This window comes from Thamnophis sirtalis, unplaced genomic scaffold (genome assembly GCF_051295495.1).
Source record: "Thamnophis sirtalis isolate CommonGarterSnake01/CBP01778 unplaced genomic scaffold, rThaSir2_p1.2 scaffold_6, whole genome shotgun sequence".
Taxonomy (NCBI): domain Eukaryota; kingdom Metazoa; phylum Chordata; class Lepidosauria; order Squamata; family Natricidae; genus Thamnophis; species Thamnophis sirtalis.
In genome coordinates, this window is record NW_028261386.1 from 115,912,100 (window position 1) to 115,936,552 (window position 24,453).

Below are 24,453 nucleotides of genomic sequence, written 5' to 3' on the forward strand. Positions count from 1 at the left end.
CTGTAAATGTTTAAAATATTTAACTGCTTTATGCATTTCTGGAAAGGAGCATTCTGGAAATTAAGGTAGCCTAATGGTGAAAAAGCATATTGCATCTATGTCTTTATTTGTAATTAGTGATCAACAAAATTATACAGAGACAGTAATACAAGGCTTTGTCATGTATACATAATTTGTTGCCTCATTTTCAAGGTGGCTACTCAATATTTGACTGTCATATAGGTAATGGAATGTTTCGTATTTGTAAGATGAATGTTGACATAAAACTCTTGTGTTTCGCCAGAATATTGGCATAGGAGGGGCAAAATATAACTTTTACAGAGATCCTAGAAAGCATAGTATAATAGAATATGCGGTATTGTTTCAATTTCCCCAGATTCACATGGGCAAGTGTGCTTAGCTAATGGGTTTTACAGTATCTACCTTGCAAAAGTGCAGAAGGCAGAACATTGTACCTAGCCTTAAAAATTCTTTTCTCAATCTGGGGAAGGTAAGTGTACTTAGATCCCAAGTTCCCAAGTAGATTTTGCAGCCCACCATTTCTTACTCTGAGATCCTGTTTAACTTTGTTTTGGTGTTGCATATCGCTTAGTTTTTGACGAAAAATCTTTTACATCTTTTCATAACCAATGGATAACAAATAATTCTATCACAAATCTGCAAGGCATTAATGTTGATTCAGTTGCTGTTTTTGACTCTCATGGAGTCGTCATCAGCTAGAGCTAAGGATAATAAATATGTGAGGAAAAATGGCTCTTAAACTGATCATTTGCTTCCAAATTCTCATTTTGATGTGAGACGTTCCAGTCGCAAGTCAACAGTGATACATTAGGTATGTGGGGTGTGGTGGGGACCTGACAAATTTTGTTAGCATGTTTTGTTTTGTTTGTATAAATTGTCACTTGGGTGGATGCTGCACTAATTTTGGACCTCAAAATGTTTTGAACCAGCTATGATTTATTCTCTACCCTTTAATAAAAAAAAAACTTGTAATGGCCATCAATGTTTTAATACCATTTGGATAGCACATTTTAAGCATGCTTTCCAGAATTAAATATTGATCTAAAAAATATTTAAAAGTATCATCCAGTGCTTTTCTACTGTCTTCAATAAGCCTTCCTTGTAGTTTTTCTTTTTTTGGCCTATACCCAAATTTTTGGAAATCGATGACCAAACATTGTACTCCTCTTTTTAGTCCAGTGGAAACAGAGATGAAGGCTGCACCATCCTTGTACAAGAATGCAGCAACTTGATGTCTAGATTATTTAAAGTGTTTGCCATGGAACTAATAAGGAATTAAATAGGGCAGAGGCTTCACTCCTTTCTCTATCATTTTTAGAGCAGCTGTTGTGGGTAGCATCTCATTCTTAAAGATCTGTTAAACTTCTAAATCAGGAAAAAAAGTAATCATATAAATTGATGCATTTTTAAGGTTTTCCAATAAATAAGATGGTGCGGGATTCAAATTCAGTGGCAAATTTGAAATCAAGAAAAGCCAGATATAGAAGATAGAATTCTTTATTGGCCAAGTGTCATAGGACACATACAAGGAATTGGTCTCTGATGCATAAGCTCTCTGTACATACAAGCAACAAGGGATAATCATAAAATACAATATGATGTCCTGTTCTAAATCTTGTTTGTTCATTTCTAGTTATACAACTAAGGTCTATCCAGTATTGAAAATTTTAGTTTATGTGTTTAATGTATAATTTTATATATTTTTTACTATATTTAAAAGCCTAACAGGTCTATAATTACCTAAACTCTCTTGTTATCTTTTGGTGTATTATTACTAATATTGACTAAATCCTCCCTCCTTCCCAAAATAAATACAAATCTTGGGTGATGTTTCTTGTTTCGTCAGTGAAAGTGAATGAGATCAGACTTGATTTGTCCCAAAGAAATATGAAAAACAATATAAGGTATATTTTGAATGTCGCTGGTAATGTTAATCAGCCAAATAAGAAAGCTGGTATGTTCTTGATGCAAAGATAACGTTTGACAATTTGGAAAGGTCTTTAATCTTTAATAAAATGAAAATGATGTTTTCTGAGACATTATCTTAATAATGGTTAGAAATATCCTATTTGTTCCATTATCTTCAAACAAATAGAATAGTTTGAAAGGAATGACAGAAACAGGGTGGACTCTTAAAGAGACCTAATAAAATTTGAAAAGTTTGTAATAAAAATTCAAAATACCCGCTGGGCTTATTGTTTGTTTGTTTTGTTACTGGAATATGATTCAAAACTAAATAAATACCATTAAATAGATACAGAATTTAAACAGAACAATTGATAATGAAACCATGTGAATAGCAATGGAAAATAATTATTAAATGTATGCTGGTATTACACTCAGAATTGGTGCCAGATGATTTTTTGTTGCTATATTATACTATTGTTGATTGTCAAACTTAATAATTCAGATTCAGAATCTGCTAGAAATATAATAATAGGGATGGATAATTTTTTTAAAGACTTGGTGGCAATGTCATAAAGCTCCACAATCCTGTAAGATGATTCATCCTAGAATGAATCAAATTTTAAACAGCTATTTTTCTGTGTTACTAAGCATTAATTTTCCTACAAAGCATACGCAGTTGCTGTTGTGTATGATAACAGCTGCTTTGATACTTTATCCTTCTTACTATAAATTACACCTAATTCCTTTTTTTAGAACAGTAGCAAACTAGCTGTGGGAATATGCATTATTGTCAAAAAAGTAACTTTGTAGTTAAAAATACTGAATTTAATTTAATCTGGAAACCATTTATAGAGTGCATGAAGTTACACCACATCCGAAGTTTGTGTATTTCTTAATGTTAAATTTTAAAAAGTCATATTTTGTGTAATTCATTACAATTATGAGATGCTTTCTCTGATTAATAATAAATTAAGATCACCTTTATATGCAGTACTATTCTAATGCCACATGGAAAAATTATTGTTTAATTTTTTATAGCTTGTAAAGTTTTCTCTCTTTTGGTTTCAAATATCTGTTAAATAAAAAGTTTTTTAAAAGGTTAACAAAGAAATGAACGATGGAGCCCATCAATTTGGCTCATTTTCATTATTTCAGGTAGGACAAATTTACTGTCTGCTTCCTTCTACATGGTTAAAGACTCTTACCAGTTTAACCACTTCTAACAAGGAGACTGAGAGCCTACTGGACAGTTATTTATAACTGGATAATTCCTATTCATTTCATGTCAGGATTTTCCTGCAGGTTTTTGAAATGTTCCTCCCATGCTTGTCTAAAATGCCTAGGATTTTTATTGGCTGAGCTCTCTGGGGACTTAAGATAATTTGCAGTGATTTGGCAGAAGAAAAATAATAATTCATTTCCTTGATTGACAATAAAAAAATCCTGGCTTTCTGGGTGGTCTTGCTTAATTTTTTTTCTTCACAAAATAAATTGTTTTTAAAGATTTAACAGCTCTTGAAATAAGGTCTTTGGGGAAATTTGTTTGTGAGTTACAGATGCAGTGCTGAATTTCATTTGGAGCCATGTACTGTTTTGATCAACCATTATGACCAGAAGTAAGTAGTGAAGAGTATCAGCACAGACGCCAACTTTTCTCTTGTTCATCTCAATGGTTGACCAGGTCTAATCTAGAGTGTAAATCATAACCAGAACTTTGAAACTAGCTCAGTAGCCAATTGACAGCCATTGCAGTTTCTTCACTGTGTTGCTGCATTTTGCATGGACTACAACCTTTACACCCTATTCAAGGGTTACCTACTAAAGTTCATTACAATAATGCAGTTAGTAGTGCATGAAGAATAATAGCCAGCTCTGTTTTATCTAGCAGAAAGGGAGGTTTCTATACTAGATGAAACTGCTTTCAGCATTTAATGACAGTGATTCAGGGAAACCCCATCCCAAAGAAGCCTAACTTTAGCCTGTCTCCCCCCCCCCTTTAAGATAGTGCAGTCCCATTTGAAATAAGCCACACCCTTGCTATACTTAACATAGCAAGTAGAGACAGCTGTCTGTCTATAAGGCTTGTATCCTGACAAGATCCAGCCTCAGTTTATTTTTTAACTCTTATTACCATATCTAGATGCTGGTTCAGAATGCATGTATACTTTTCAGATTCAGATGTTACAGAGAACTAGATTGATGACTGCCCCCAGCAATTTCATATAGTTGTTAAATAGTATTGGGAATAGGAAGAATACCTTGTATCCTATAGCAAAATTGCCAAGGAGGCTGCATGGTCATTTAATGCTGTTTTCTGAGACCTTCCCTGGAAGTAGCAAAAAACTGCTAAGCGAACCAATAGATCAAATAGGCTCAACAGAGTCATCCTATTTTGGCAGAAGCCATCAAAGCTACCGTGGCTGATTCTTGAAACAAGAACTCAGTCTTAAAAGGGTCAAGATGATTTGGTATCTTCTGAAACGTCTGCAAGTGTCTAGTCACCATTCTCTTAAGTTCTTTTTTCCAAAAAGAAATAACTTGTGAGTAGACATGTAATTGCTGACATCCTAGATCCAAGGAGGGCTTTGGCAGCTGTCTTATTTTTATGGATGCTGTTCCATTTGTGCAGCTTTAGCCTGGAGATAAAAAATTGTTATGATAACCAGTTCCAGGTTTTTCTAGCTCTAGGCCTCTTGGGTGGAAATGCCATGAGATAAGAATTATAGACAGAACTATAGCTAGGAGTGATTTTATATGTTTTAATAACTCTGTTTCTGGAGAAAGTTGCCCATTATACTTACATAAGTTGACTTTACTTATATTAGCCAAACATATGGCTAGGTTCATAATATGGAGGTACTGTTTGATGTTGTAATGGAGCAGGAATCGTGGGAGTGCAATAATCCTGGTTCTTCATGATCTTTTAGTAGCTTTTAATACTATTGATTATGGTACACTTCTGGACTGACTGCATGCAGTGATGGATCTCCTTTCTCCATGACCAGTCCAATTGATGTTAGTTGGAAGAGAGAGGTTGAGTCCGATGGATGTAAATTGTGTGGAGTTTCAAGCCTTAATGAACTGTTAAACTTCCTGTTTAACATTTCCATGAGGTCTCTGAATCAGGTCATTTGGTATATCAGAAATGTGCCAGTACCTCTTAAGATATTTAATCTTGACACTGGTTGTTAGTTGCGAAGTCATGCCCGACACTTTGCGACTTTTGGATGATGTTCCTCCAGGCCTTCCTGTCCTCTACCATCTTCTGGAATCCATTTAAGCTCACACCATCCTCTGTCATCCTCTTCTTTTGCCCTCAATCTTTCCTAGCATTAGGCTCTTCTCCAGTGAGTCCTTCCTTCTCATTAGGTGACCAAAGTATTTGAGTTTCATTTTCAGGATCAGGCCTTCTAAACAGCAGTTTATCTTGACTCTAGGCCAGTGGTTCTCAACCTTCCTAATGCCGCAACCCTTTAATACAGTTCCTCATATTGTGGTGACCCCCAACCATAAAATTTCTTCTTCTTCCCCCCTCTTTCCTCTCTCTTACTCTCTCTCCTACTCTTAATTCCCCTCCCTTACTTCCTCTGCTTTTACCCTTTCTTCCTTTCCTTCTTCCTCCTTCCTCCCTTCTTCTTCCCCTATCTTTCCTCCCTTCCTCTTCTCTTCCCTTCCTTCTTACCCTCTCTCCTACTCTTACTTCCCCTCCTTTGTTTCCTCTGCTTTGCCCTTTCTTCCTTTCCCTCCTCCTCCTTCCTCCCTTCTTCCTCTCTCTTTCCTCCCCTCCTCTCTTCTCCCTCTTACCCTTTCTCCTACTCTTGATTCCCCTCCTTTACTCCCTCTGCTTTACACCCTTTCTTCCTTTCCCTCCTCATCTTTCCTCCTTTCTGTTGTTGCCCTTGCTTATTCACTTTCTCTGATGGGTTCTCGGGGTGGCATTTCAGGAAACCCAACTTTATATTTTCATACATATCATTTTCTCTGTTACATTTTATTTCTAACAATAATTCTATTTGTATCATTTTTAAATTGTTTACTTGCATTGCATTTTTTTTTGCTCTTTTCCTTTGTGCATGGTTTATGGTACTTTTAGCAAGCAGGTTTTCATTGTGTGAATGGGGCCAATTTGGGCTCCTGAGCTTGGCTCTTGATAACAGGTCTGGTTGTGGATTTAGATATAGTTAAAAGTACCTGGCAGTGGCGTGGAAAACATAGCCGTGTGCACGCCCCGCACAATTACAGCCTGGAGCAGGACCTAAGCCTCTTTCTCCCTCGCAGAAACACTTTCCCTCCATTGTGAAGTCTCCAAGGCTAATTGTATGGGGTATGCGCATGCACCTATGTTTTTTATGGCATGGAGCCACAGCGACACGCTGCGCGGCCACTCTGGAGCCCATCCGCGGGGATTTCAAGGAACGCGAGGTGGAGTCTAAACTTTAGAGTTGCGTTGGTCTCAGCAACCCCTGTGAAATAGTCCGACCCCAAAAGGGGTCGCGACCCACAGGTTGAGAACCGCTGTTCTAGGCGAACCCAAATGATAACGTTAAAGCCATATGCAGTGCCTGGAAGAAGTTTAATGTTTGAATGGGAAAGAAGCAGCTTAACCTTAATCTAACAAGCTTGAATGGCGGTAGGGTCCTTAGGTCACCTGGTGCTCCAGATCTTTGTAGCTGCTCCGGCCCTATGGAGCGATCTCCCTGTGGAGATCCGGACCCTTACTACTCTCCCGGCCTTCCGCAAAGCGATTAAGACCTGGCTCTTCCAGCAGGCCTGGGGCTGTTGATTTATCCAGCCCCATTTTATGTTATGAATGTTGTGAGATTTTAATGTTTGTACTTTTTAATTTTTATATGTTCCCCCTCCCTACTTTATCTGTAAGCCGCCCTGAGTCTCTCGAGAGTGGGCGGCATACAAGTCCTAATAAACATAAACGTAAATGTAAACTTTTATCTTTGACCCAGAAAGGAGTCATACTACTTCATTTGGGTCTGCTGCACAATCTAGGATATTTTTGGACTCACAGCTCTTGTTTGAAAGACAGCATGGCAGAATGCCTTTCAACCGATGATTTTGTGTACCAGTTGCACCCTTTCCTGGACCCGGAGGTCCTTCTTATGATCACTCATGACGTTTGTCATCTCACGGAAGGATTATTGCAATATGCTTTATGTGGGGCTGCTCTTGTAAAGTGTTGAAAAAAGCTATAGCTGGTTTAGAAAGCAGCAGCATGAGCAGTAATATACATGCCCTTTTATCCCCCGTGTTTTGTGCAATGCATTGGTTGCCAGTTGACTTCTGGGTGCAATTAAATGTGCTGCTTGTCCTACTGATTAACAATACCATCTAGCACAGTGGTTCTCAACCTATGGGTCGGGACCCCTTTGGTGGTCGGTGGTCGAACGACCCTTTCACAGGGATCGCCTAAGACCATCGGAAAACACATATTTTCAAAAAAATATGGAAAACATAAAATCTATGGTTGGGGGTCACCACAACATGAGGAACTGTATTAAAGAGTCGTGGCATTAGGAAGGTTGAGAACTACTGATCTAGCAGGACTCGGGAAACAGGAGCTTCTCTATTATTATGCCTGTCCTCTGAAACATCATCCCCTGGAAATTTGTGTGACCATTAGTTTACCAGACTATAAAAAAGAATTGAAATCATGCCTCTTTCCCAGAAGAATGTGGATTAGTATGGTTGTATATGTTACATACATATCCAGGTTAGTCTTATGATTAGTTATACTCATGGCCTGTTGGCTTGTACATCTCATAGTGCTCTCCTGCTCGCTATCTAGGTTTAGAGTATATGAAACAACATAACTCTGATTATCAGCCAGGAAATATTTAGGAACATATTCAAATAAACTGAACAGTGAGGTACATAGTGTTCTGATGGAATACATGGAGATTTGATTAATTCAAAATTTCAGCTAAGCTTCACTGGATTCTCCTCCTGTCTCTCATACATTTGATCATTTGGTAACCAATGCATTTCTCAACTAGGCTGTCCATATACTGGCTAGATAGATGGAAACCACAAAGTTTGCATCCAGGACAACTGCAACAATGACGAGTTTGAGGAGACCTTTTATCCTTTAGAGTTCTTTGTTAATTCATGAGTCTGGTAGCCGTTGATGGGATTAGGAGTTTTTTCTGTGCACTCAGTGCCAACCCCGCAGGCTCCCCTTAACAAGTTGATTCTTACCTATCTCTTGAAAGGTGTTTTGGTTTTTATTCTGTCTGCACCCATGTCACTGCTATTTTTAGAAGATGGCAACTTCAGGTTAGTTTCACATTTTCACACAATTCAATCTCAGGTTCTCGCTTGTGGGACTTTTCTGGTGAGAGATTGTTAGTTCTTTCTGGGTGATACTACATTAGGTTTTATTGTTGTTAGGTTTATAGTTCTTGTACATGTCCGGCTGCCCAGAGCTTTCATGTAGCATAAATATTTTATTAATAAATAAATGATAAGTGAATTTTCAAGCATTCTAGCCAGCCCTGTAATTAGTGGTTGCTTTTGTGATTGGCGGCTAAATGTTGAAACTAGATGATAAATTGCCCAATTTTGGCTCCTCCTGCCAGTTTTGTTTCCAAAGCACTACTCTTCCACCAAACCTGATGCATCACTGTTGGGTCATCTACTGCTGCTATCCAGCCTGTTGTGAATGTCTATCTTCCCATATCAACACCTCTCCCCTCTCCCCCATCCTGACTCAGCACTCCATAGGCACATCTCCACAGGACTAAAATTCAGATCCTGAGGATAACACACACCAACCTCTGCCTCCCTGGAGGGCTGCTCTTGGAAATGCTTAGCCCACACCTCCATAGCACTCCCTTTCTACCTAATGTGCAATTTTAGTAGTGGCATGTCACTTTAAACCCTGAGCAACCTTGGTTGGAAGATGCATAACTAGGGCAGAGCAGTTTTCATTAACAGGTCCATCTGTTGCTTCTGGAGAACTGGCTGCATAATGAGCCATGTTTGCCTCCATTCTGCATAGCTATACAGCACAGCCAACAGAACATAACTAGCCCCCATATCACTTTAGTACGAAAATCCTCTCCCTCCTATGGAGCTGCCCTTATGCTGACATGGCAGCCTATCCCTAATCCCAGCTTGAGTGCTACGTGCCCAGACTCATGGGCCAGAGATAGCCTTGCTGCTCACTTGATTTGTTGTTAGTTCTTTTTTTTTTTTTAAACTTAAGGTTGGGTTTTTCCTTTATTCTGTTTCTGTTATTTTTCTATTAAGGTTCTTTCACGATATTGACTTTTCATCCCCAGTGATATTTGCTGAAAAGAGCATTAACTGAAACAAGAATTTCTAGCTAGAAATGCTGATTTCAATTACGTAACCTTTTTGCATCCTGTTCTGTATCAAGGCTTACTAGTCATTCCATACCACAGCTGTCAATCAATCCACAGTTGTCATCAAGTGCTTATTCAACAGAAATCTGCAATAAGTGACATCCGTTTGCCTTAATCGTGTTTTATGAAGGAGGCTGAGTTGCGACTTTCTTGTTAGAATTAACTGAACTAGACTAAACTAAAATAATTTGGTTTTAGTTTAGCAAAATGTGTAAACTCAGTCAGTGTTTTCTGTTTTCTGTTCATGTCTTTATCTGAATTCTGGCTTTTATTGAGGATCAGAATTAAAGAGTCATTAAATCCACTTATTATTTATTATTAACTAGGCCAACATAAACTGTTTTTTCATCATTTGGTCCTGCAAGAATCTATAGAATTACTTTCTGGTAGAAAGTATTCTATAAGAATAATTATATTATTCTTATATTAGATAATGAAAAATGATTGGGTATAGTTGAGGAGAAGTTGAATGAACACTCTTGCTGGTTGCTAAGACCTGGATACTTAATTACAATATAGTGCTCTGCTTTTGTATGGTTCATTTAGTTTTCACTTAGCATATTGGGTTTTGTAAGCCATGGGTTGTTACTTACGGTTACTTAGTTGTGATTCAACAGAAAATTTGTTGAACCCAGCCTGTTCACCGCCACCCGGCTCCTGCGGGCATCGTGAGGCTGGGAGGCGCACGAGTGAAAGCGGAACAGCCGCTCGTACAACCCCCCTCTCCAGCTGTGCAAAGCACCATTCACTAGCATTTCGAAGGCGTGAAGCCATGGGAGCTGGGCGGCGGCGAACAAGCGCTCAGGCGGCTTGGCAATACCCCTAGGTCAGTGAATGGCACTGTGCCTGGCTGGAAAGGGGGTTTGCAGGGTGGCTGCTCGTGACCATGGTCGCTTCATGGCTGCTGTGTTGCGCTGCTGCGACAGCGCAACACAGCCATTCACCCATGAGGCTGTGCCCGGCTCTTTGGGAGCCTCGCAAGAGAGTAACCGTCCAGCAACCCCCCCTCTTCAGCTGGGCACAGAGCTGCTCACCAACTTAGTGGTATCCCGAAGGCGCCAAGCAACGCGATCACCTTTGCCTCCCCCCCAGTTCCCGTGGCTTGGCACCTTTGGGATACCACTGGGTTGGTAAGCGGCGCTCTGCCTGGCCAGAGGTGGGGGGGTTGTCCAGGGGGCTTATTTTCAGGGGAGGGCTTATATTTTTGCCCACCAGAAAAATGTGGCATGGCCTTATTATCAGGACGTGTCGTAATTTTGGGGAAACACGGTAGTGCTTACAGTAATTTCTGAATTTAATTACAACGTTTATCTCCTTTAAACAAAAGACATCATAGTATCAGATTAAATTGAGGGGTTTCATTTTTTCAGGCTAGCAAGAGAAACTCTGCTCTAAATAACTTGCTCAAGCACTTAAGTATGCTGAATGGTAAATGGGGAGAGAACCTGTCATGACACATTCTGCTCAGATTATAAAATGGCTTCCTTCCCTTATGTCTTTTAAATATTTTGACAAATTTACGGTTTGGCTGCATCTTAAATCATAGTTCCTTATTTCGCCTGGGCTTGTTGATTAAATGCCATGCTTAGTGGCTTCATTTTTTAATGTCTGATTTAATGTGTGACAGTTTCATCTCAATGAGGCCCACTTCAACAAGATTCATACAAGGTGGAAAGTAAAATGGCTGAATAAATAGAAGCTAAGATAACTTTCCCCATTATAGTTATTGAATGAATGAATGAATAAGCCGGTCAGCTTGAACATAGTTGCTCTGATAGTGTATAACAAGTCAAAATCCAAGAAAAATAAATACAATTAAAATCCATATACCATATAAAAACCTTGTACAGTAGTTTTATATACTTGTAACATGTTCAAGGCTTAAATACATCATTTATTAAGATTTATACTAAATGCAACTTTTGAATTTCTAGGTGAATGCTATTTGAATTATAACATTGCTCATGATAGATAATTCAAACTTCATGTGAATACAGGTAGTTCTTGAATTATAATCAGTTGTTTAGAGATTATTTAAGGTTACTTCAAAACTCCCCAAATGGACTTAACCCGGTTTTGAAGTTCAAGTGTTAAACCCTTTTCCTGTGTAATTATGTGACCATATTTTGGGCACTCAGCCCACAATTATGTGGTTATGTGACCTTGATTTATGATGTTCTATGGCAAACTTGTGGTTACATTTGTGGAAAACTAGTGGTTATTTTTAGTTTTTGGCAAAGAAACCATCCATAGCGAATAATGAGTTTGTTTAAACAATCACACAATTACCCTAAGAAAAGGTTGTAAAAATGGGTCCAGTCACACACTATAACCGTCTCATCTTAAGACCATAATTGCCAGGCTCAATTACAGTTGCAAATAAAGGACAACTTATAATTTAACTAATTCTTATTTTTTTAAATTATTGTCTGAAGGTGGTAAGGTTGGTAATCAATCCATTTCTAGATGGAAATTGAACTGAGCATTTCTATCAATGAAGCTCAGGCTGACAGAGTCTCATGGTTGATTTAATTTTGAGATTAAGATGATGCCTGTTGTCTTCTAATTAGTTACACATTGTTTCTCTAATTCCCATTTAATTATTTCCATTATTCCAGTTCTTTTTAATTCTTCATATTTGGATCTTTTTTTCTCTTTTTCATTTAGAAAACTTCTGAGAAAGAAATTTTCTATTTGAGCAAGCAACTTTCCCTGTGACTTCAGATTGTTGCTTCTGATTTTAGACATACAGTTTGAGCCATAACAATTAGTAGCTATTACAGTCTATGATTATGTTTAGTGACCATGCTATGATAATGACTTCTATAGATTATGCATTGTAACTCGGTAGCAGATTTTGATTAAATCATTAGTCTGCAGAGTCGAGGTGGCGCAGTGGTTAGGGTGCAGTACTGAAGGCCACTACAGCGGATTGTAATCTGCAGTTCAGCAGTTCTAATCTCACCGGCTCAAGGTTAACTCAGCCTTCCATCCTTCCGAGGTAGGTGAAATAAGGACCCAGACTGTGGGGGCGATATGCTGACTCTGTAAACCGCTTAGAGAGGGCTGAAAGCCCTATGAAGCGGTATATAAGTCTAACTGCTATTGCTATTGCTATTGCATTACAAGTCAAGGGATGGCAGGCATTTATTATATTTTTTAATTTTTTCTCTTATTCTAACTTTGCAAGCTGAGCAGCCTGATGGCCCAGAAGTGGAATTCTTTTGCCTCACAATCATGAGGCTGTGAGTTCGATCTTAGGTAGGAGCAGATATTTCTCTCTGAGTGCAAAGAAAAAATATCTGTTGTGAACTCAGTGTAGGCATCAGGAAGGGCATCTGGCCAGTAAATACTCAGCTCCATTCGGTCTCCCCGATTCCATTCCATTACAGAGTTGTTAAAATAAAATTAAAAAAATCTAAATTTGCAAGCTGAATAGGTTCAGTTAAAGTGGTGATGGATGCACCATTCATAGATCTGGAGATTAGGTTAGGGCAGATCCTCATGGAGAAAATCTATATGGTTGCTAAGAATTGACACTGATTTGATGGCACATAATCTAATAAATCGATTGTAAGTTTAAAATTAAATTCACTGAAAGTTGAAATTTAATAAAATTTGAAACATTCTGAGTGTTGCTGATAGTATTCTAAAATTGTTATGTTTTCTTCTACTTTTTAGGGTGCTGTGTTTTTGGAAGGAATATCAGTTAAACGAGTAAATCAAGTCACAACTCAACCAAGGTTAGGAGAAATCCAACTTAAATGTCAACAATTTTGTGGCTGGAAAGGGTACGTGAATATAATTTTTAAAATGTAGTTTGAATATTCTGTAGCACATTTTCTCCATCAGGGCACCAAGATGGATGTTTACTTGGTTAGCCTTGTTTTGTTTGAGGATGTTGTGAATGGTGCCAGTTGCTTGGCCAACAGAAGGAACAGAATGAGTGGCAGCAGCAACAACAATGGTGTAGGTAGCTGGCAAGACAACAGTGGATTGAGTAGTTTGAAGCTGGTGTGCTTTTCTGGACAGTGACCAAGTGGAACTGTGTTGGGCAATAGTCTTTCCATTTCAGTGGTTGTGGTGCTTAGTAGTGCAATAAATCAGTTGCCTATCTTCACCTGACAAAGATCTCAGAATAAACTCTATAGAACTTGGCTCTTGCCCATCTTCTTGGGAATGTTGCTATAAAGATTTTAAAGATAGACTTGGCTGGGCTGATGAGGAAGTGGCAGTGGCTGCGAGATCTTGACTATTGGAGTCCCCACTAGAGCTAATGGCCTAGGCACCAGGCGTTTGTGGCAACAGAAGCAGGAGAAGGCAGAAGAGCTGTGGGGAAGCTGCTGTGTGTCTTGTGACTGCTGTTCCAGTGACTACATGATAAAGCAACCATTTTGCTGGATTCCCTTGCAGACCAGGAAAGACTTGGGATGGAGGCCACTGGCACTTAGATTTCAAGATTTTATATGAGCCAGGGTTTTTTGCTTGGTTTTGATTTGCGTGGCTGTTTGGTGTGGCTGGATCCTTTTTGGTCCCCTTGTGTGAGAGATGGTAGGAGGCGCCTTGGCCCATTCCTTTTGGGTGTTGTACATGACTTTTCCACTCCCAGGTGACAGCAAAAAATGGGGTGGGTAGATGGGGTATAAGAAGAAATGTTGGGTTTTGGATGATGGAAGAGTTGGATGAAGGAATGGTGTTAGATGGAGGTCCGCTTGGGTAGAATCTTTACCCTGTGCCAGGTAAGTGATGTGTTATGGTGTTGTCCGAGAGTCTGGAGGCTAGAAGAGTCTGGATGGGGATGAACTGGCTCATCTCTGATAATAAAGAGTAGCTTTCAATTTTTATTTCTCCAAGATCTAGTGATTTGATTCTGGGTGGAAGTTCACTTCCCTGGACTGAGCTAGAGCTTAATTTCCAGGACTCATGGCTCCTATTTGATTGTACAGATTTCTCTTGTGTGTTAATTGTGCCTTTCCTGGACCAGGAGACCTTGCTTAGAGTCACTCATGCCTTTGTTACCTCCCAGCTGAAGTATTGCAATGTGCTTTATATTGGATTGCCCTTGAAGAACCCTTGGAAGTTGCAACGGTTTTAGAATATAGCAGCATGCACAATATTGGATACCACTAGGTTTGTCCATGTTTCACCCTTATTGTGCAAGCTTCACTGTCTTCCAGTTTTCTGGATGCAATCCAAGGTCCTGGTTCACAGGCGAAGCCCCATGAAGCAAACCGGTTGTTCAGCTGGTAGGAACCAACCCCTGCTTTGAATCTCTGAAATATATAGCAGCCTGACCCTATCTAGAATGAAATAAAACAAAACAAACAAAACCCCAAAAAACATTTGGCTTTTAGCTATAAGTAAAGCATAAATGCCAGAATCTCTATTTCAAATATGTCATTGTTTCTAAAATATGTATTTCTTCCATTAAAAAAATCTGAAAGTAAGTCATTCATTTGAAAAACAGAGGAAAGGCTCAAGCTTTTTAAAGAAGCTGGCAGTTCGTTTTTCTGCATTGGGGGTGTGACAGCTATCTAACAATCTTGAATATCGTTTTCAACTAATTCTTGTCAATCTTTGATCCTCAACTATCAACTCCTGCATTTTAATATTATAATTGCAATATTAAACTGATGATAAAAGGGTATGGGGTTAAATAGTGTGCAGTGTTCTAAATAATCTTCATAACAAAAGCTACTTTAAATTAGAAATTGTCTGAAGAGCCAGCAATAGATTAAATGGAGTGGAAAGGAGATTGTTTAGTCCACCTTATTAAAAATATTCCTACCTTCAAACTCATACTAAAATTGATATTCATGAAAGACTGATTAGAAATGGTTGGTACTGGGTACTATTTAAGATACTTTTTCACCTCCTCTCATTAGGACTGGATTCCCTGGGGCACAACCTATTTCCATGGATGAACAAAATATTAAATTGTTAGAGCAAAAGCCATATAAAGTAAGTTGGAAAGCAGATGGAACTCGGTAAGTTGAAGTTCTTTGTGAATCAAAGGAGTCATTTCAGTGATTCTGATACATTAGTGTTTTTGTTCTTTTAAATCTACTGATGAAATTTTATGTAGCCTTACAATTTAATAAATTAGTTTATATTATGGTGTAAAATCTTCAGTCTTGAATATTTTTAGCTTGCTTCTTATGTACTTTTCTTTTAATTTGCATTTTTTGTCTTACCACGAAGGATTTTTATTGCATACATGCTATGGTGCTTACTAAAGGTCTGTCTCCAAATAAAAATGGGATCATTTTGCTTTTAAGATAGACCAATGAATTATTTATATACTAACATGGGATATTAAATGCTGCAACACCCAATTAGCCTTATTTACTAGTGGGATAGGGAAAGAACAACGTAAGATCAGTTGGGTGCTGGTTGCTTTGGTCAGTGTGCAGGTGGGCACTTATCTAATGCCTTCGATTAACCGAAATTAAGAGTAGAAGTACATGAAAGCTGACCTGTTAAGAAAATAAGCAGCTGTAGTCAGGATGATTTAAAGAAGATTACATCCAACTGTGAATAACATAATATATACTGACAAAGGCTGAATATTTCATTTGTACATTTCCCCCAACAGACAGGGTACAACAAAAGTCAGGTCCCGTAGGCCGATCACAATATGTTTTATTCATTTTATTAATAATTTTTTTTAGAGAAAATGTTCAAAGGCACAATGAACGAGTAAGGAAATGCTTAGAAAAAGATGGCAATGAATTTAAACATTTAATGTAATTTATATAATAAATTACCTATGAGGGCCCTACTTTTATATAATAATAATCTTTAAGCAGATGTCTTGTGTTCTGTATTAAAATCTGTTATTTTGATGAAACTGTAGAGTAAGTAATGCTGCTTTATGTATGCAGCTTGCCTTAATCTGCTTTTCTGAGCAGTAGGATTGCCATTTGATAAATGTGCTAAGCTCCTTTCCATATTTTCCCTCTAATTCTGAGATTGTTAAGATTCAGATATTTTGAATTGATTGTTGGAAATTTTTGATACGTTTTTTTCTTTTTCTTTTTACATTTAATAACTTGGTACAAAGATAATTATTGGGGCAATCCGAGAAACACTAAAAAAAAGTTCGTTTTATCTTGTCTGTTGGTATTAGTATTTTTTTATATCATATTGATCAGTGTAAATGTTTTAAAAATTAGACACATTGCTAATTTTCCAAGTTAGCATAATCGGAATGCATCTTGTACAAATTAGAGATAGTCAGTTAAAAAACGAAACTCTGTTGTTAGAGGAGGAACAGAAATTGTTGTATGCTACATCCTCCAAGATGACCATGGAGAAGGAGAACCTAAAGGTGAACCAACGTCAGGGATTGTCACCTGGGAGCCAGGAGGTATACCTTCTCCGTTGTGATACCTCCAGAGCTTCATTTTGATGCTATCTTGATGATATTGTACAAGTTGTTAAAAGCCTGTCTAAGCCCTAGGATAGAATATTTGGGCAACCCTGAGTGATTGGTTGATAGTTTTTGCAGACACTTACGTTAATTCTTTCTTTCTTTTTCCTATTTAAATATAAGCTGCCCAGAGTCATTTTGGAGTCAGGTGGCTTCTAAATGTAATAGTTCAGGGAGCTATAGTTTTACAAACATAATAACTTTGGAAGAAGTAGGTTATCAAAATTGAAATTATACAAGAAAGGTAATTATCACAGGAAGGAGAGGTTTGTTCTCTATATGTGGTGCTCTTGGCTTTTATAATAAAATGTATAATTAGCCCAGGTGGTTAGTGGCTTTCTCCAGTCCCTAGATACATACCTCATTAATAATGTTTGTAGCAGATGTTTTTTCTAATGAGTAGAGTTGAACGTTCAGGCCTGAATGGCATAGCAAAGGTAATGAGACACTCATCTTTAGCCGAATAAAGCTATGGATAATTTTAAAAAAAGATGTTGGTAGTCTGTGAAATAAATGGCAGTTATGAGAAGGCAATCCTACTTTTTACGTCTAGAAATTTGCAAACTGACCAAAACCAATTGTGTGAAATCCAATTGTTAGGAAATGTAATCATTTTGCTTTTGAGGCTTATTTGTAATTTCCAGAAATTATTAAAAGAGACACATAGAGGCAATGTTCCTTTAGCTTGAGGAAATTGTTTTTGTTTTGGAAAATAATTGTTGCATTTTAATAACATGTGCATAGCTGTTAGCTGTAACAAGCCAAATGTGAACATGCTAGCTCAGTCTGCTTTCCTGTGCAACATCTGTTGTTACATTTGAACCTGATTAACTTCTAACTTGCATAAATAACATTTTGATGATTGGAGGTTTCTATTGGTTTAAGTAATTCGGCATAAAATCATAGTGGTTGCATTTTGCAAATGCACGGAGATGCTTATAGGCAAAACCAGTAAATAAAGGTCAAAAGTATTGCTGGAATGTAGTAGGTAAAATGAAATGTTTCTTTGAAGCGATGTTAATGAAATCGCTTCCTGATAGTTTATAAAATTACTACATTTCATTTTTTCCCTCTTTTGAGTGCAACATTTTAATTCAAGAATAGAAAGAATTTAGATTTATGAGATCTAATTTATACTAGAACTTAAAATAGTGCATGGAGGCAGGGGTGATTCTGAACATGTGTTCAATACCAAAATGGAAAATATTCTTCTTCAACAAAATTCTGTCTTTGCAGCTAGCTTTGTTTGATCATAATTTAGAATTGATTCCTCGATTTCATTGAACAAACTCTGTATTTTAAGGGGAAAGGGGATTTCTTGTTGTTAAAAACATTAAATGTATGGTAATTAGATCATCCAGTAAATTACTAGTACTTTCTGATCTAATTCCTGCTCCATCTTTTATCTTATTTACTTGATTTATATTGTACTTTCCTACTTAAATGACAGGATAGATGGTGAAAATTAAAGAGGAATTCAGAACTCAAGCTGTTAAAGTGTAAATTAAAATAATGTTAGGATCAATTTAAAAAATGAAAATAAAGAATTTGATGGAAGACATTTTTTTTATTTACAAATATCCTAAATGTAGAGAGAACAAGACTGCATTGGAACACATTCTGATCTTTAAAAGGAAAAGCAGCCTGAAAACAAGTTGAACCTTAGTCTCAGAGCCTGGATTTTTATTATTCCAGAATACCCAAATTTTGACTAGAGTTATTTTGGATTGCTCATGATTAAACTCACACAATGTTCCAGGGTACCAATTACTTTCTAGAGCTGGATGGTAAAAGGCAGTGTACCTGTACTCACAAAATGTGGCTCTCCATATGATTTCTCCTAGCAATGTGGTGATGTTGAATAGAGTGGGAACAAGAGGGAAACCTGTAGCAGAGGTCTCCAACCCTTGGTCTGTGGAATGGCACGGGGGCATGACGTGCCAGAAATCGGACTGCACAAAAGCAAAGGCCCATCTGTGGGATGCAGGCAGAACGTAAAACCATGCCCCCTCTGGTCTGTGGAAGAATCTCTCTCTATGGAACTAGTCTCTGGTGCCCAAAAGGTTGGGGGCCGCTGACCTATAGGACAGAATAAGTCATAAGTCTAGGGAGTCAATCAATAAATTCCTCAGTATTGTTGAACTAAAGCAAAACAGTTCCTCCAAGATGCAACTCAGGGTACCACGGTTGTTTTTATTTATTTCATTTATTTGTTTTTATCCAACTCCACCCTGACTCACAGAATTCTACAACACTGAAACTGTGCAAAGAACAGCCAGCAAGAAAAATGAACACACATTTTGGCAAACTATCCCACAATCCATGCTACTCATTCGAGCTTAGGCCCTGAGGGAATTTAAGTGCACAATTAAAAAGAGTCAGGGTGAAAGTGTCATATGACTTTTGGTGCAGATGTTGTTCTATGTAGGATAGAAATGCTGCTATATTCTGCAGAGCTCTTAGGTGGCTTTCAGGAGCCGCCCAATGTAAAGCAGAATGCCATAATCCACAGGCAAGGAGACCCAAGGATGGAGGGAACAAGCACATCTGGCTTTTCAGACAGATTGGTGGCCTTTAATATCATTAACCAAATGGTATTTTTCTGTGCTACCCACAAGGACCAGAGATTCATGGTGTTGGAATACTATCATCTAGCTATTGAATTGAATTGAATTGAATTTATTTAGCTTGTATGCCGCACTACTCTCGGAAGACTCAGGGCGGCTAACAAATAAGAAGGAAAGGGGGGATACAAGAAATAAAAAACAACAATTTAAAAAATTCACAACAGTCATAACTTAGGATGGGGCTGGATAATTCAACAGCCCCAGGCCTGCCTGAACAGCCAGGTCTTGGTCGCTTTGCGGAAGGCTGGAAGGGTAGTAAGGGTCCGGATCTCAACGGGGAGATCGTTCCATAGGGCCGGAGCAGCTACAGAGAAGGCCCTCCCCCGGGGGGTCGCCATCCGACATTGGCCGGCAGATGGAATCCGGAGGAGGCCTAGTCTGTGCGATCTAATAGGTCTTTGGGAGGTGACTGACAGGAGGCGGTCTCTCACGTAACCAGGTCCGATACCATGTAGGGCTTTAGATACCATGTAGGGCTTTAATGTCATGTCCTGCTTTACCACTTCAGTTATACTAACATTCTATCAGAGCATATTTAAATTGATTGCATTTAACATGTAGTAATATTACATGGACTGATTTCTCACATAAAAGTACTGCTTTTAAAATCTTCATCTCTTTAAAGGAATTCAATTTATTATAAACCTGTGTGGTGAATTAAAATGAATAGTAGCTTGATGTTGGCTTCCTGTTGGGTTTAAAATAATTGGAAGTCTTGATTCCAAGACTTTACTATTCCTTTTCAACGACACGCATATTAGAAATTTGTGTCTTTCATGCTTTATGATTTTTCTTGTACACTTGGATTTATATCTTTAATTTAAATGTGCAATTTTTAATTATTTAACTTAGAATCTTTTATTAAAATCATGTGTTTTGTGAGACTATGTTTACTTTTGTAAATTTGCAGAATTGCTAATTCCCAATTTATGTAGAAAACAAGGAAAGAGAATTCTGCAGTTATAAGCTAATTGTACTATATATAATTCCTGTAGATAAATAAATAAAAGAAATATTGTTCTAGAAACCCAAAGAGAGAAAAATCATATTATTTAAATAAAAAGATGAAACTTCAATTTAGTTAATTCTGAAAATGGCTGTTGATTTATAATACAAATACATCCAGGTAAATATATATGTATAGCATGGTATCTAATAAGTAGCAAGAATAGGAAAATGTAAAGCCTCATAACCACTGGAAGGTTGGCAATTGCATTATAATTTCATGTTAGATAGAAAAAATCCACTGAAAACAGCTCTAAATACTCGTCCAAATATGATAGTCCTAAGATTGTCCTTGTTTGTGCATGTAATATGGAGCAGAGCTTATGTTAAGAAAAAGGTTTTTACCATTTTTGGTCATATAAAAGTTTTTCTTTATAAAAAAAAGATAGCATTTAGCATATTATGAGTTCAGTACTACATACAAATTAATATATAAAGTATTACAGTTTTTTATGCTTGAGCAACATGGTAGTTTTGTGGTAAAGATATTTATCTCCCACTTGGAAGATTGCGAATTCAATCCTAGGTATAGGCAGATTTTTCTCTCCTAGGGCACAAACAAAAAAATCTCCTATGAATTCTGCATGATTTCAGGAAGGACATCCAGTCAATAAATGCTACGGTCCATCCAGTTGCCTAGACTGTACCCCAAATTAATGGATTACAGGGTTGTAAAAAGGGAGGTTTTTTAATGGCAGGTTGAATTTCTGAAATGCCTAAATTTCAGGTAAATAGAGTTTTAGGTTTTTTCAGTTGCAATTTGGAAATCACTGAACCTATAAACATATATACTGTAGATTAATTTAGTAATGATTAAGGGTGCTTAAATTACCTGGCTATAAAAGCAGTAAAATAATGTTATTGTAAACTATATAATATTGAATGAATTCTGGAGTTTTCTACAGGTAGTTTTTAAAAGAGCTTCATAAACTTTCATTATATAATTAAGTTATATTCCATTGTTCATCAAGTTACAAATGGGATATTTGGGTGTACTGTATGTCAAGATGATTTGCTATTGACTTTCTTGGCAAGCATTTATCTCTGAAGTTCAAGTTGTCTGCTATTCCTTTGGTTCAAAATAATTCATGCATACACGCAAGTAACGGGACACATTTGCTTTTCTGCATTAAAGAGATTTGTTCCAATGATGTTATATATTAAGCATACATGATTTTTTTTTTTAAAAAAAATCATTTTGTTCCAGCTTTGACAAATGCAATTTTTAGCACTCTGTAGGCAAGTCTGAGCATGAAGATTTATGCTCTAGCATTCATTGTGTTCTTGCATGCTTAAAGAGTGTACAATGTATAATTTTCAATTATGTATGTTTGAAAAAAAAGTTTAAAGTTTAAGAGATATAAGATTCAATAACGGTAAACATTATAAAGGAAATATGACTTTCATTGATATTACATTCTTTTCCCCCTTAGGTATATGATGTTAATTGATGGTAAGAATGAAGTTTATATGATTGACAGAGATAATTCTGTGTTTCACGTGTCTAATTTGGAGTTTCCGTTTCGTAAAGATCCACGTGTGCATTTAGAAAATACTCTTTTGGATGGGGTAAGAGATTTTCTTTGCAGAATCATGCTTTCCTTAAATTCAGTATTGGATTTTGTAGTGATTATTGTAATGATAAAACGCAGATACTACCTTAGTAGGCAAGACTCCTAGGATTCACAAAATAAATTGCTATTTACCAAATAGGTGTCCTTGGAATTGGTTTTTTTAAACCACACTATAATAATATTTTTATTTTATTGCTTTTATTCCCAAGTTTCAGAGTTGGACCTTATCAGAGAACCATTAAAAGTGAGAAATTTTAATAGAAATAGCTCCTTGTTTTTGCTGGTACCATCATTCTACAGATGAACAAATATAACCTTCTTTTAACCTAAGCTTGCAGTGATCTTTGGTGAAATAGCAAGTAAATGCATCAATCAACATTTGTTTTGTTTTGAAGAAAAGTTATTAAAAGTTTTACAAAAAACATGAATGCACGAACTAATAAGGAGTTAAAGGAGAAAAGAAAGAAAAAAAATGCAGAAAGAGCAGAAAAAAGAAGCTTCCAGTTTCTTCTGCAGCAATAGTACTTAGTACTGAGGCTTATATACTGTCCCATAGCATTTTACAGCACTCTCTGAGTGGGTTGTAGAGTCAGTACGTTGCTCCCAACAATTTGGGTCCTCGTTTCACTGATCTCAGAAGGATGGAAGGCTGAGTCAACCTGAAGCTGGTCAGGATTGAACTCCTGGCAGTCAGCAGAGTTAGCATGCAATGCTGAGTTCTAATCACTGTGCCACCATGGCCTCTGGCAAATAGAAATACCTTACCTTTACAAAATTAATTATTGCTGTGTGGTTACAAAGAAAAGAAAAAGTGCTCTTTTTCTATTGTACAGTTTTTTTTTTCTAATCATCAAAACCACAAACAATAAGTGAAATCCCACCCCCCACCCCCCAATTTAATGAGAAAAATCTGCAAGGGGTTACCAGTCAGCTATCAATGTAGATTTTTTTTCTCCAATCGAAGAAGTTAATTTAGCCAACTTGGCATGTTCCATGCGGAATCTGATTTCAGTTGTATTTTAACCTTTAGAATCTTCTGAATTAGTGTATGCATTTGTATCCAAAATGTTTTGGGTTTTTTTTTACATTTGCACCAAACATGATAAAATGTCCCTTCCTGCTCACATTTCCAGTCTATTTGAAGTAACTTTATAGAGTCTAGAAAATTGGTTTAGTGACAAGTATCAGCAGTACATCATTTTATAAAAATCTCGTTACAAAGCCAGTTTTCTTTATGCTACAAGTTGTGATAGATCATTAGTAGTGAAATGTATCTCTGTCATGTTAGTCACCAGTTGAAAGATTGAAATTTGTCCTTAGCCAGAGATCCTACTATATTTATTTTACCATGGAACTTTACCAAAATGCCCTGCTGTTAGAGCAACATGTATGTACAGATCATTTCTTGAGCGGATTGAATTCTTGAGTATTTTAAGCATGTTTGCTCACTTGGCCTATATTCTGCCTTTTGTCCAGGAATTCAGGGCAATTTACATAGACATTTTCCTTCATTTTGTTCCTACAGTAACCACAACGATGTTCATGGTGGCTGGTAGAGAAATAAATGAATCATGATATATCTTTTAAAATCTTTAAGCACCATCACTTTATAAGGTTTCACACTTTATTTGAACTGACAGTCAGTAATTACCCAACCCACAACTTTCAATCCAACGTTGCGCAATATCTTTTTCAGATTTGCTACCCTATCTTTTCCCAGGGCCAATGACTTCAATGCAGTGTGAGAGGTTTTTCTTTCAGAAGTAAAGTGTTTCTTCATATAAACCTAGAAGATAAAAATATATATAACAAATTAACAGACATTTAAGAATAAATCAGGGGGCATATTAGCTATTGCAGCACAAGTCTCAACAGGAGTCATAGGCTCCTTAGGTTTAATATTGACCTGAATAAAAACTGTTTTTATTTAGTGCATTGAAAACCATATTCAAGTTCAGGAATAGTTCTAATAAAATATAAAGTGGTTGTTAAAGATAATCACTTTGCAACTAAATCTATTAATTCTTCAGAATTCTTTATTGGCAGTTCAGTGCATCACCTGACTATCCCATAGTTATTTTTTGTTTCCTTAGCAACACAACGAGGATAATAGAAATTTTCATAGAGATTACTGTTGTTCTCACCTATTGTTTTCTTTCAAAGTTACAGGCACACACAAATATAGTACTCAGAAATTGTTTACTGTAGTTGAAGTAAATAACAAGAGGCTGAAATGTAATTCAAATGCCCACCAGAGAGTGCTTGCCTGAAAAGTGTAATTGGAGTCCAAAAAGCAATAGCCTAGTCCAAATACTTTCCAGGAGTCACAGAAAGCCAAATCAGGTAGTCAGCTGGTCAAGGGAACACAAACAAGAAGCAGGAAGAAGAGTCATGAGCTGGGAAGCCAAATGGTTTGTCTCCAACAAAGACTGCAAAAGAGCTATCTAAATCTGCCTGCAGACAGCTGTCTGCAATTAACTAATGCCTCACCTTTTGCTTAGTGAGGA

General features: G+C 37.2%; 1 protein-coding gene across 2 annotated transcripts in view; it reads left to right on the forward strand.

Annotated features, from left to right (window-relative positions):
- RNGTT (RNA guanylyltransferase and 5'-phosphatase) overlaps nucleotides 1-24,453 on the forward strand; it is a 117,592-nt gene that overhangs the window by 22,847 nt on the left and 70,292 nt on the right. For both annotated transcript variants that reach the window (XR_015697082.1, XM_087718766.1), the window contains exons 7-9: nucleotides 12,990-13,099; nucleotides 15,194-15,295; nucleotides 21,806-21,941. Coding sequence is in view for 1 of the 2 variants with exons in the window: in XM_087718766.1 (XP_087574892.1) it covers nucleotides 12,990-13,099; nucleotides 15,194-15,295; nucleotides 21,806-21,941 (348 nt within the window). In the remaining variant the exon portion in view is untranslated. The remainder of the gene's footprint in view (nucleotides 1-12,989; nucleotides 13,100-15,193; nucleotides 15,296-21,805; nucleotides 21,942-24,453) is intronic.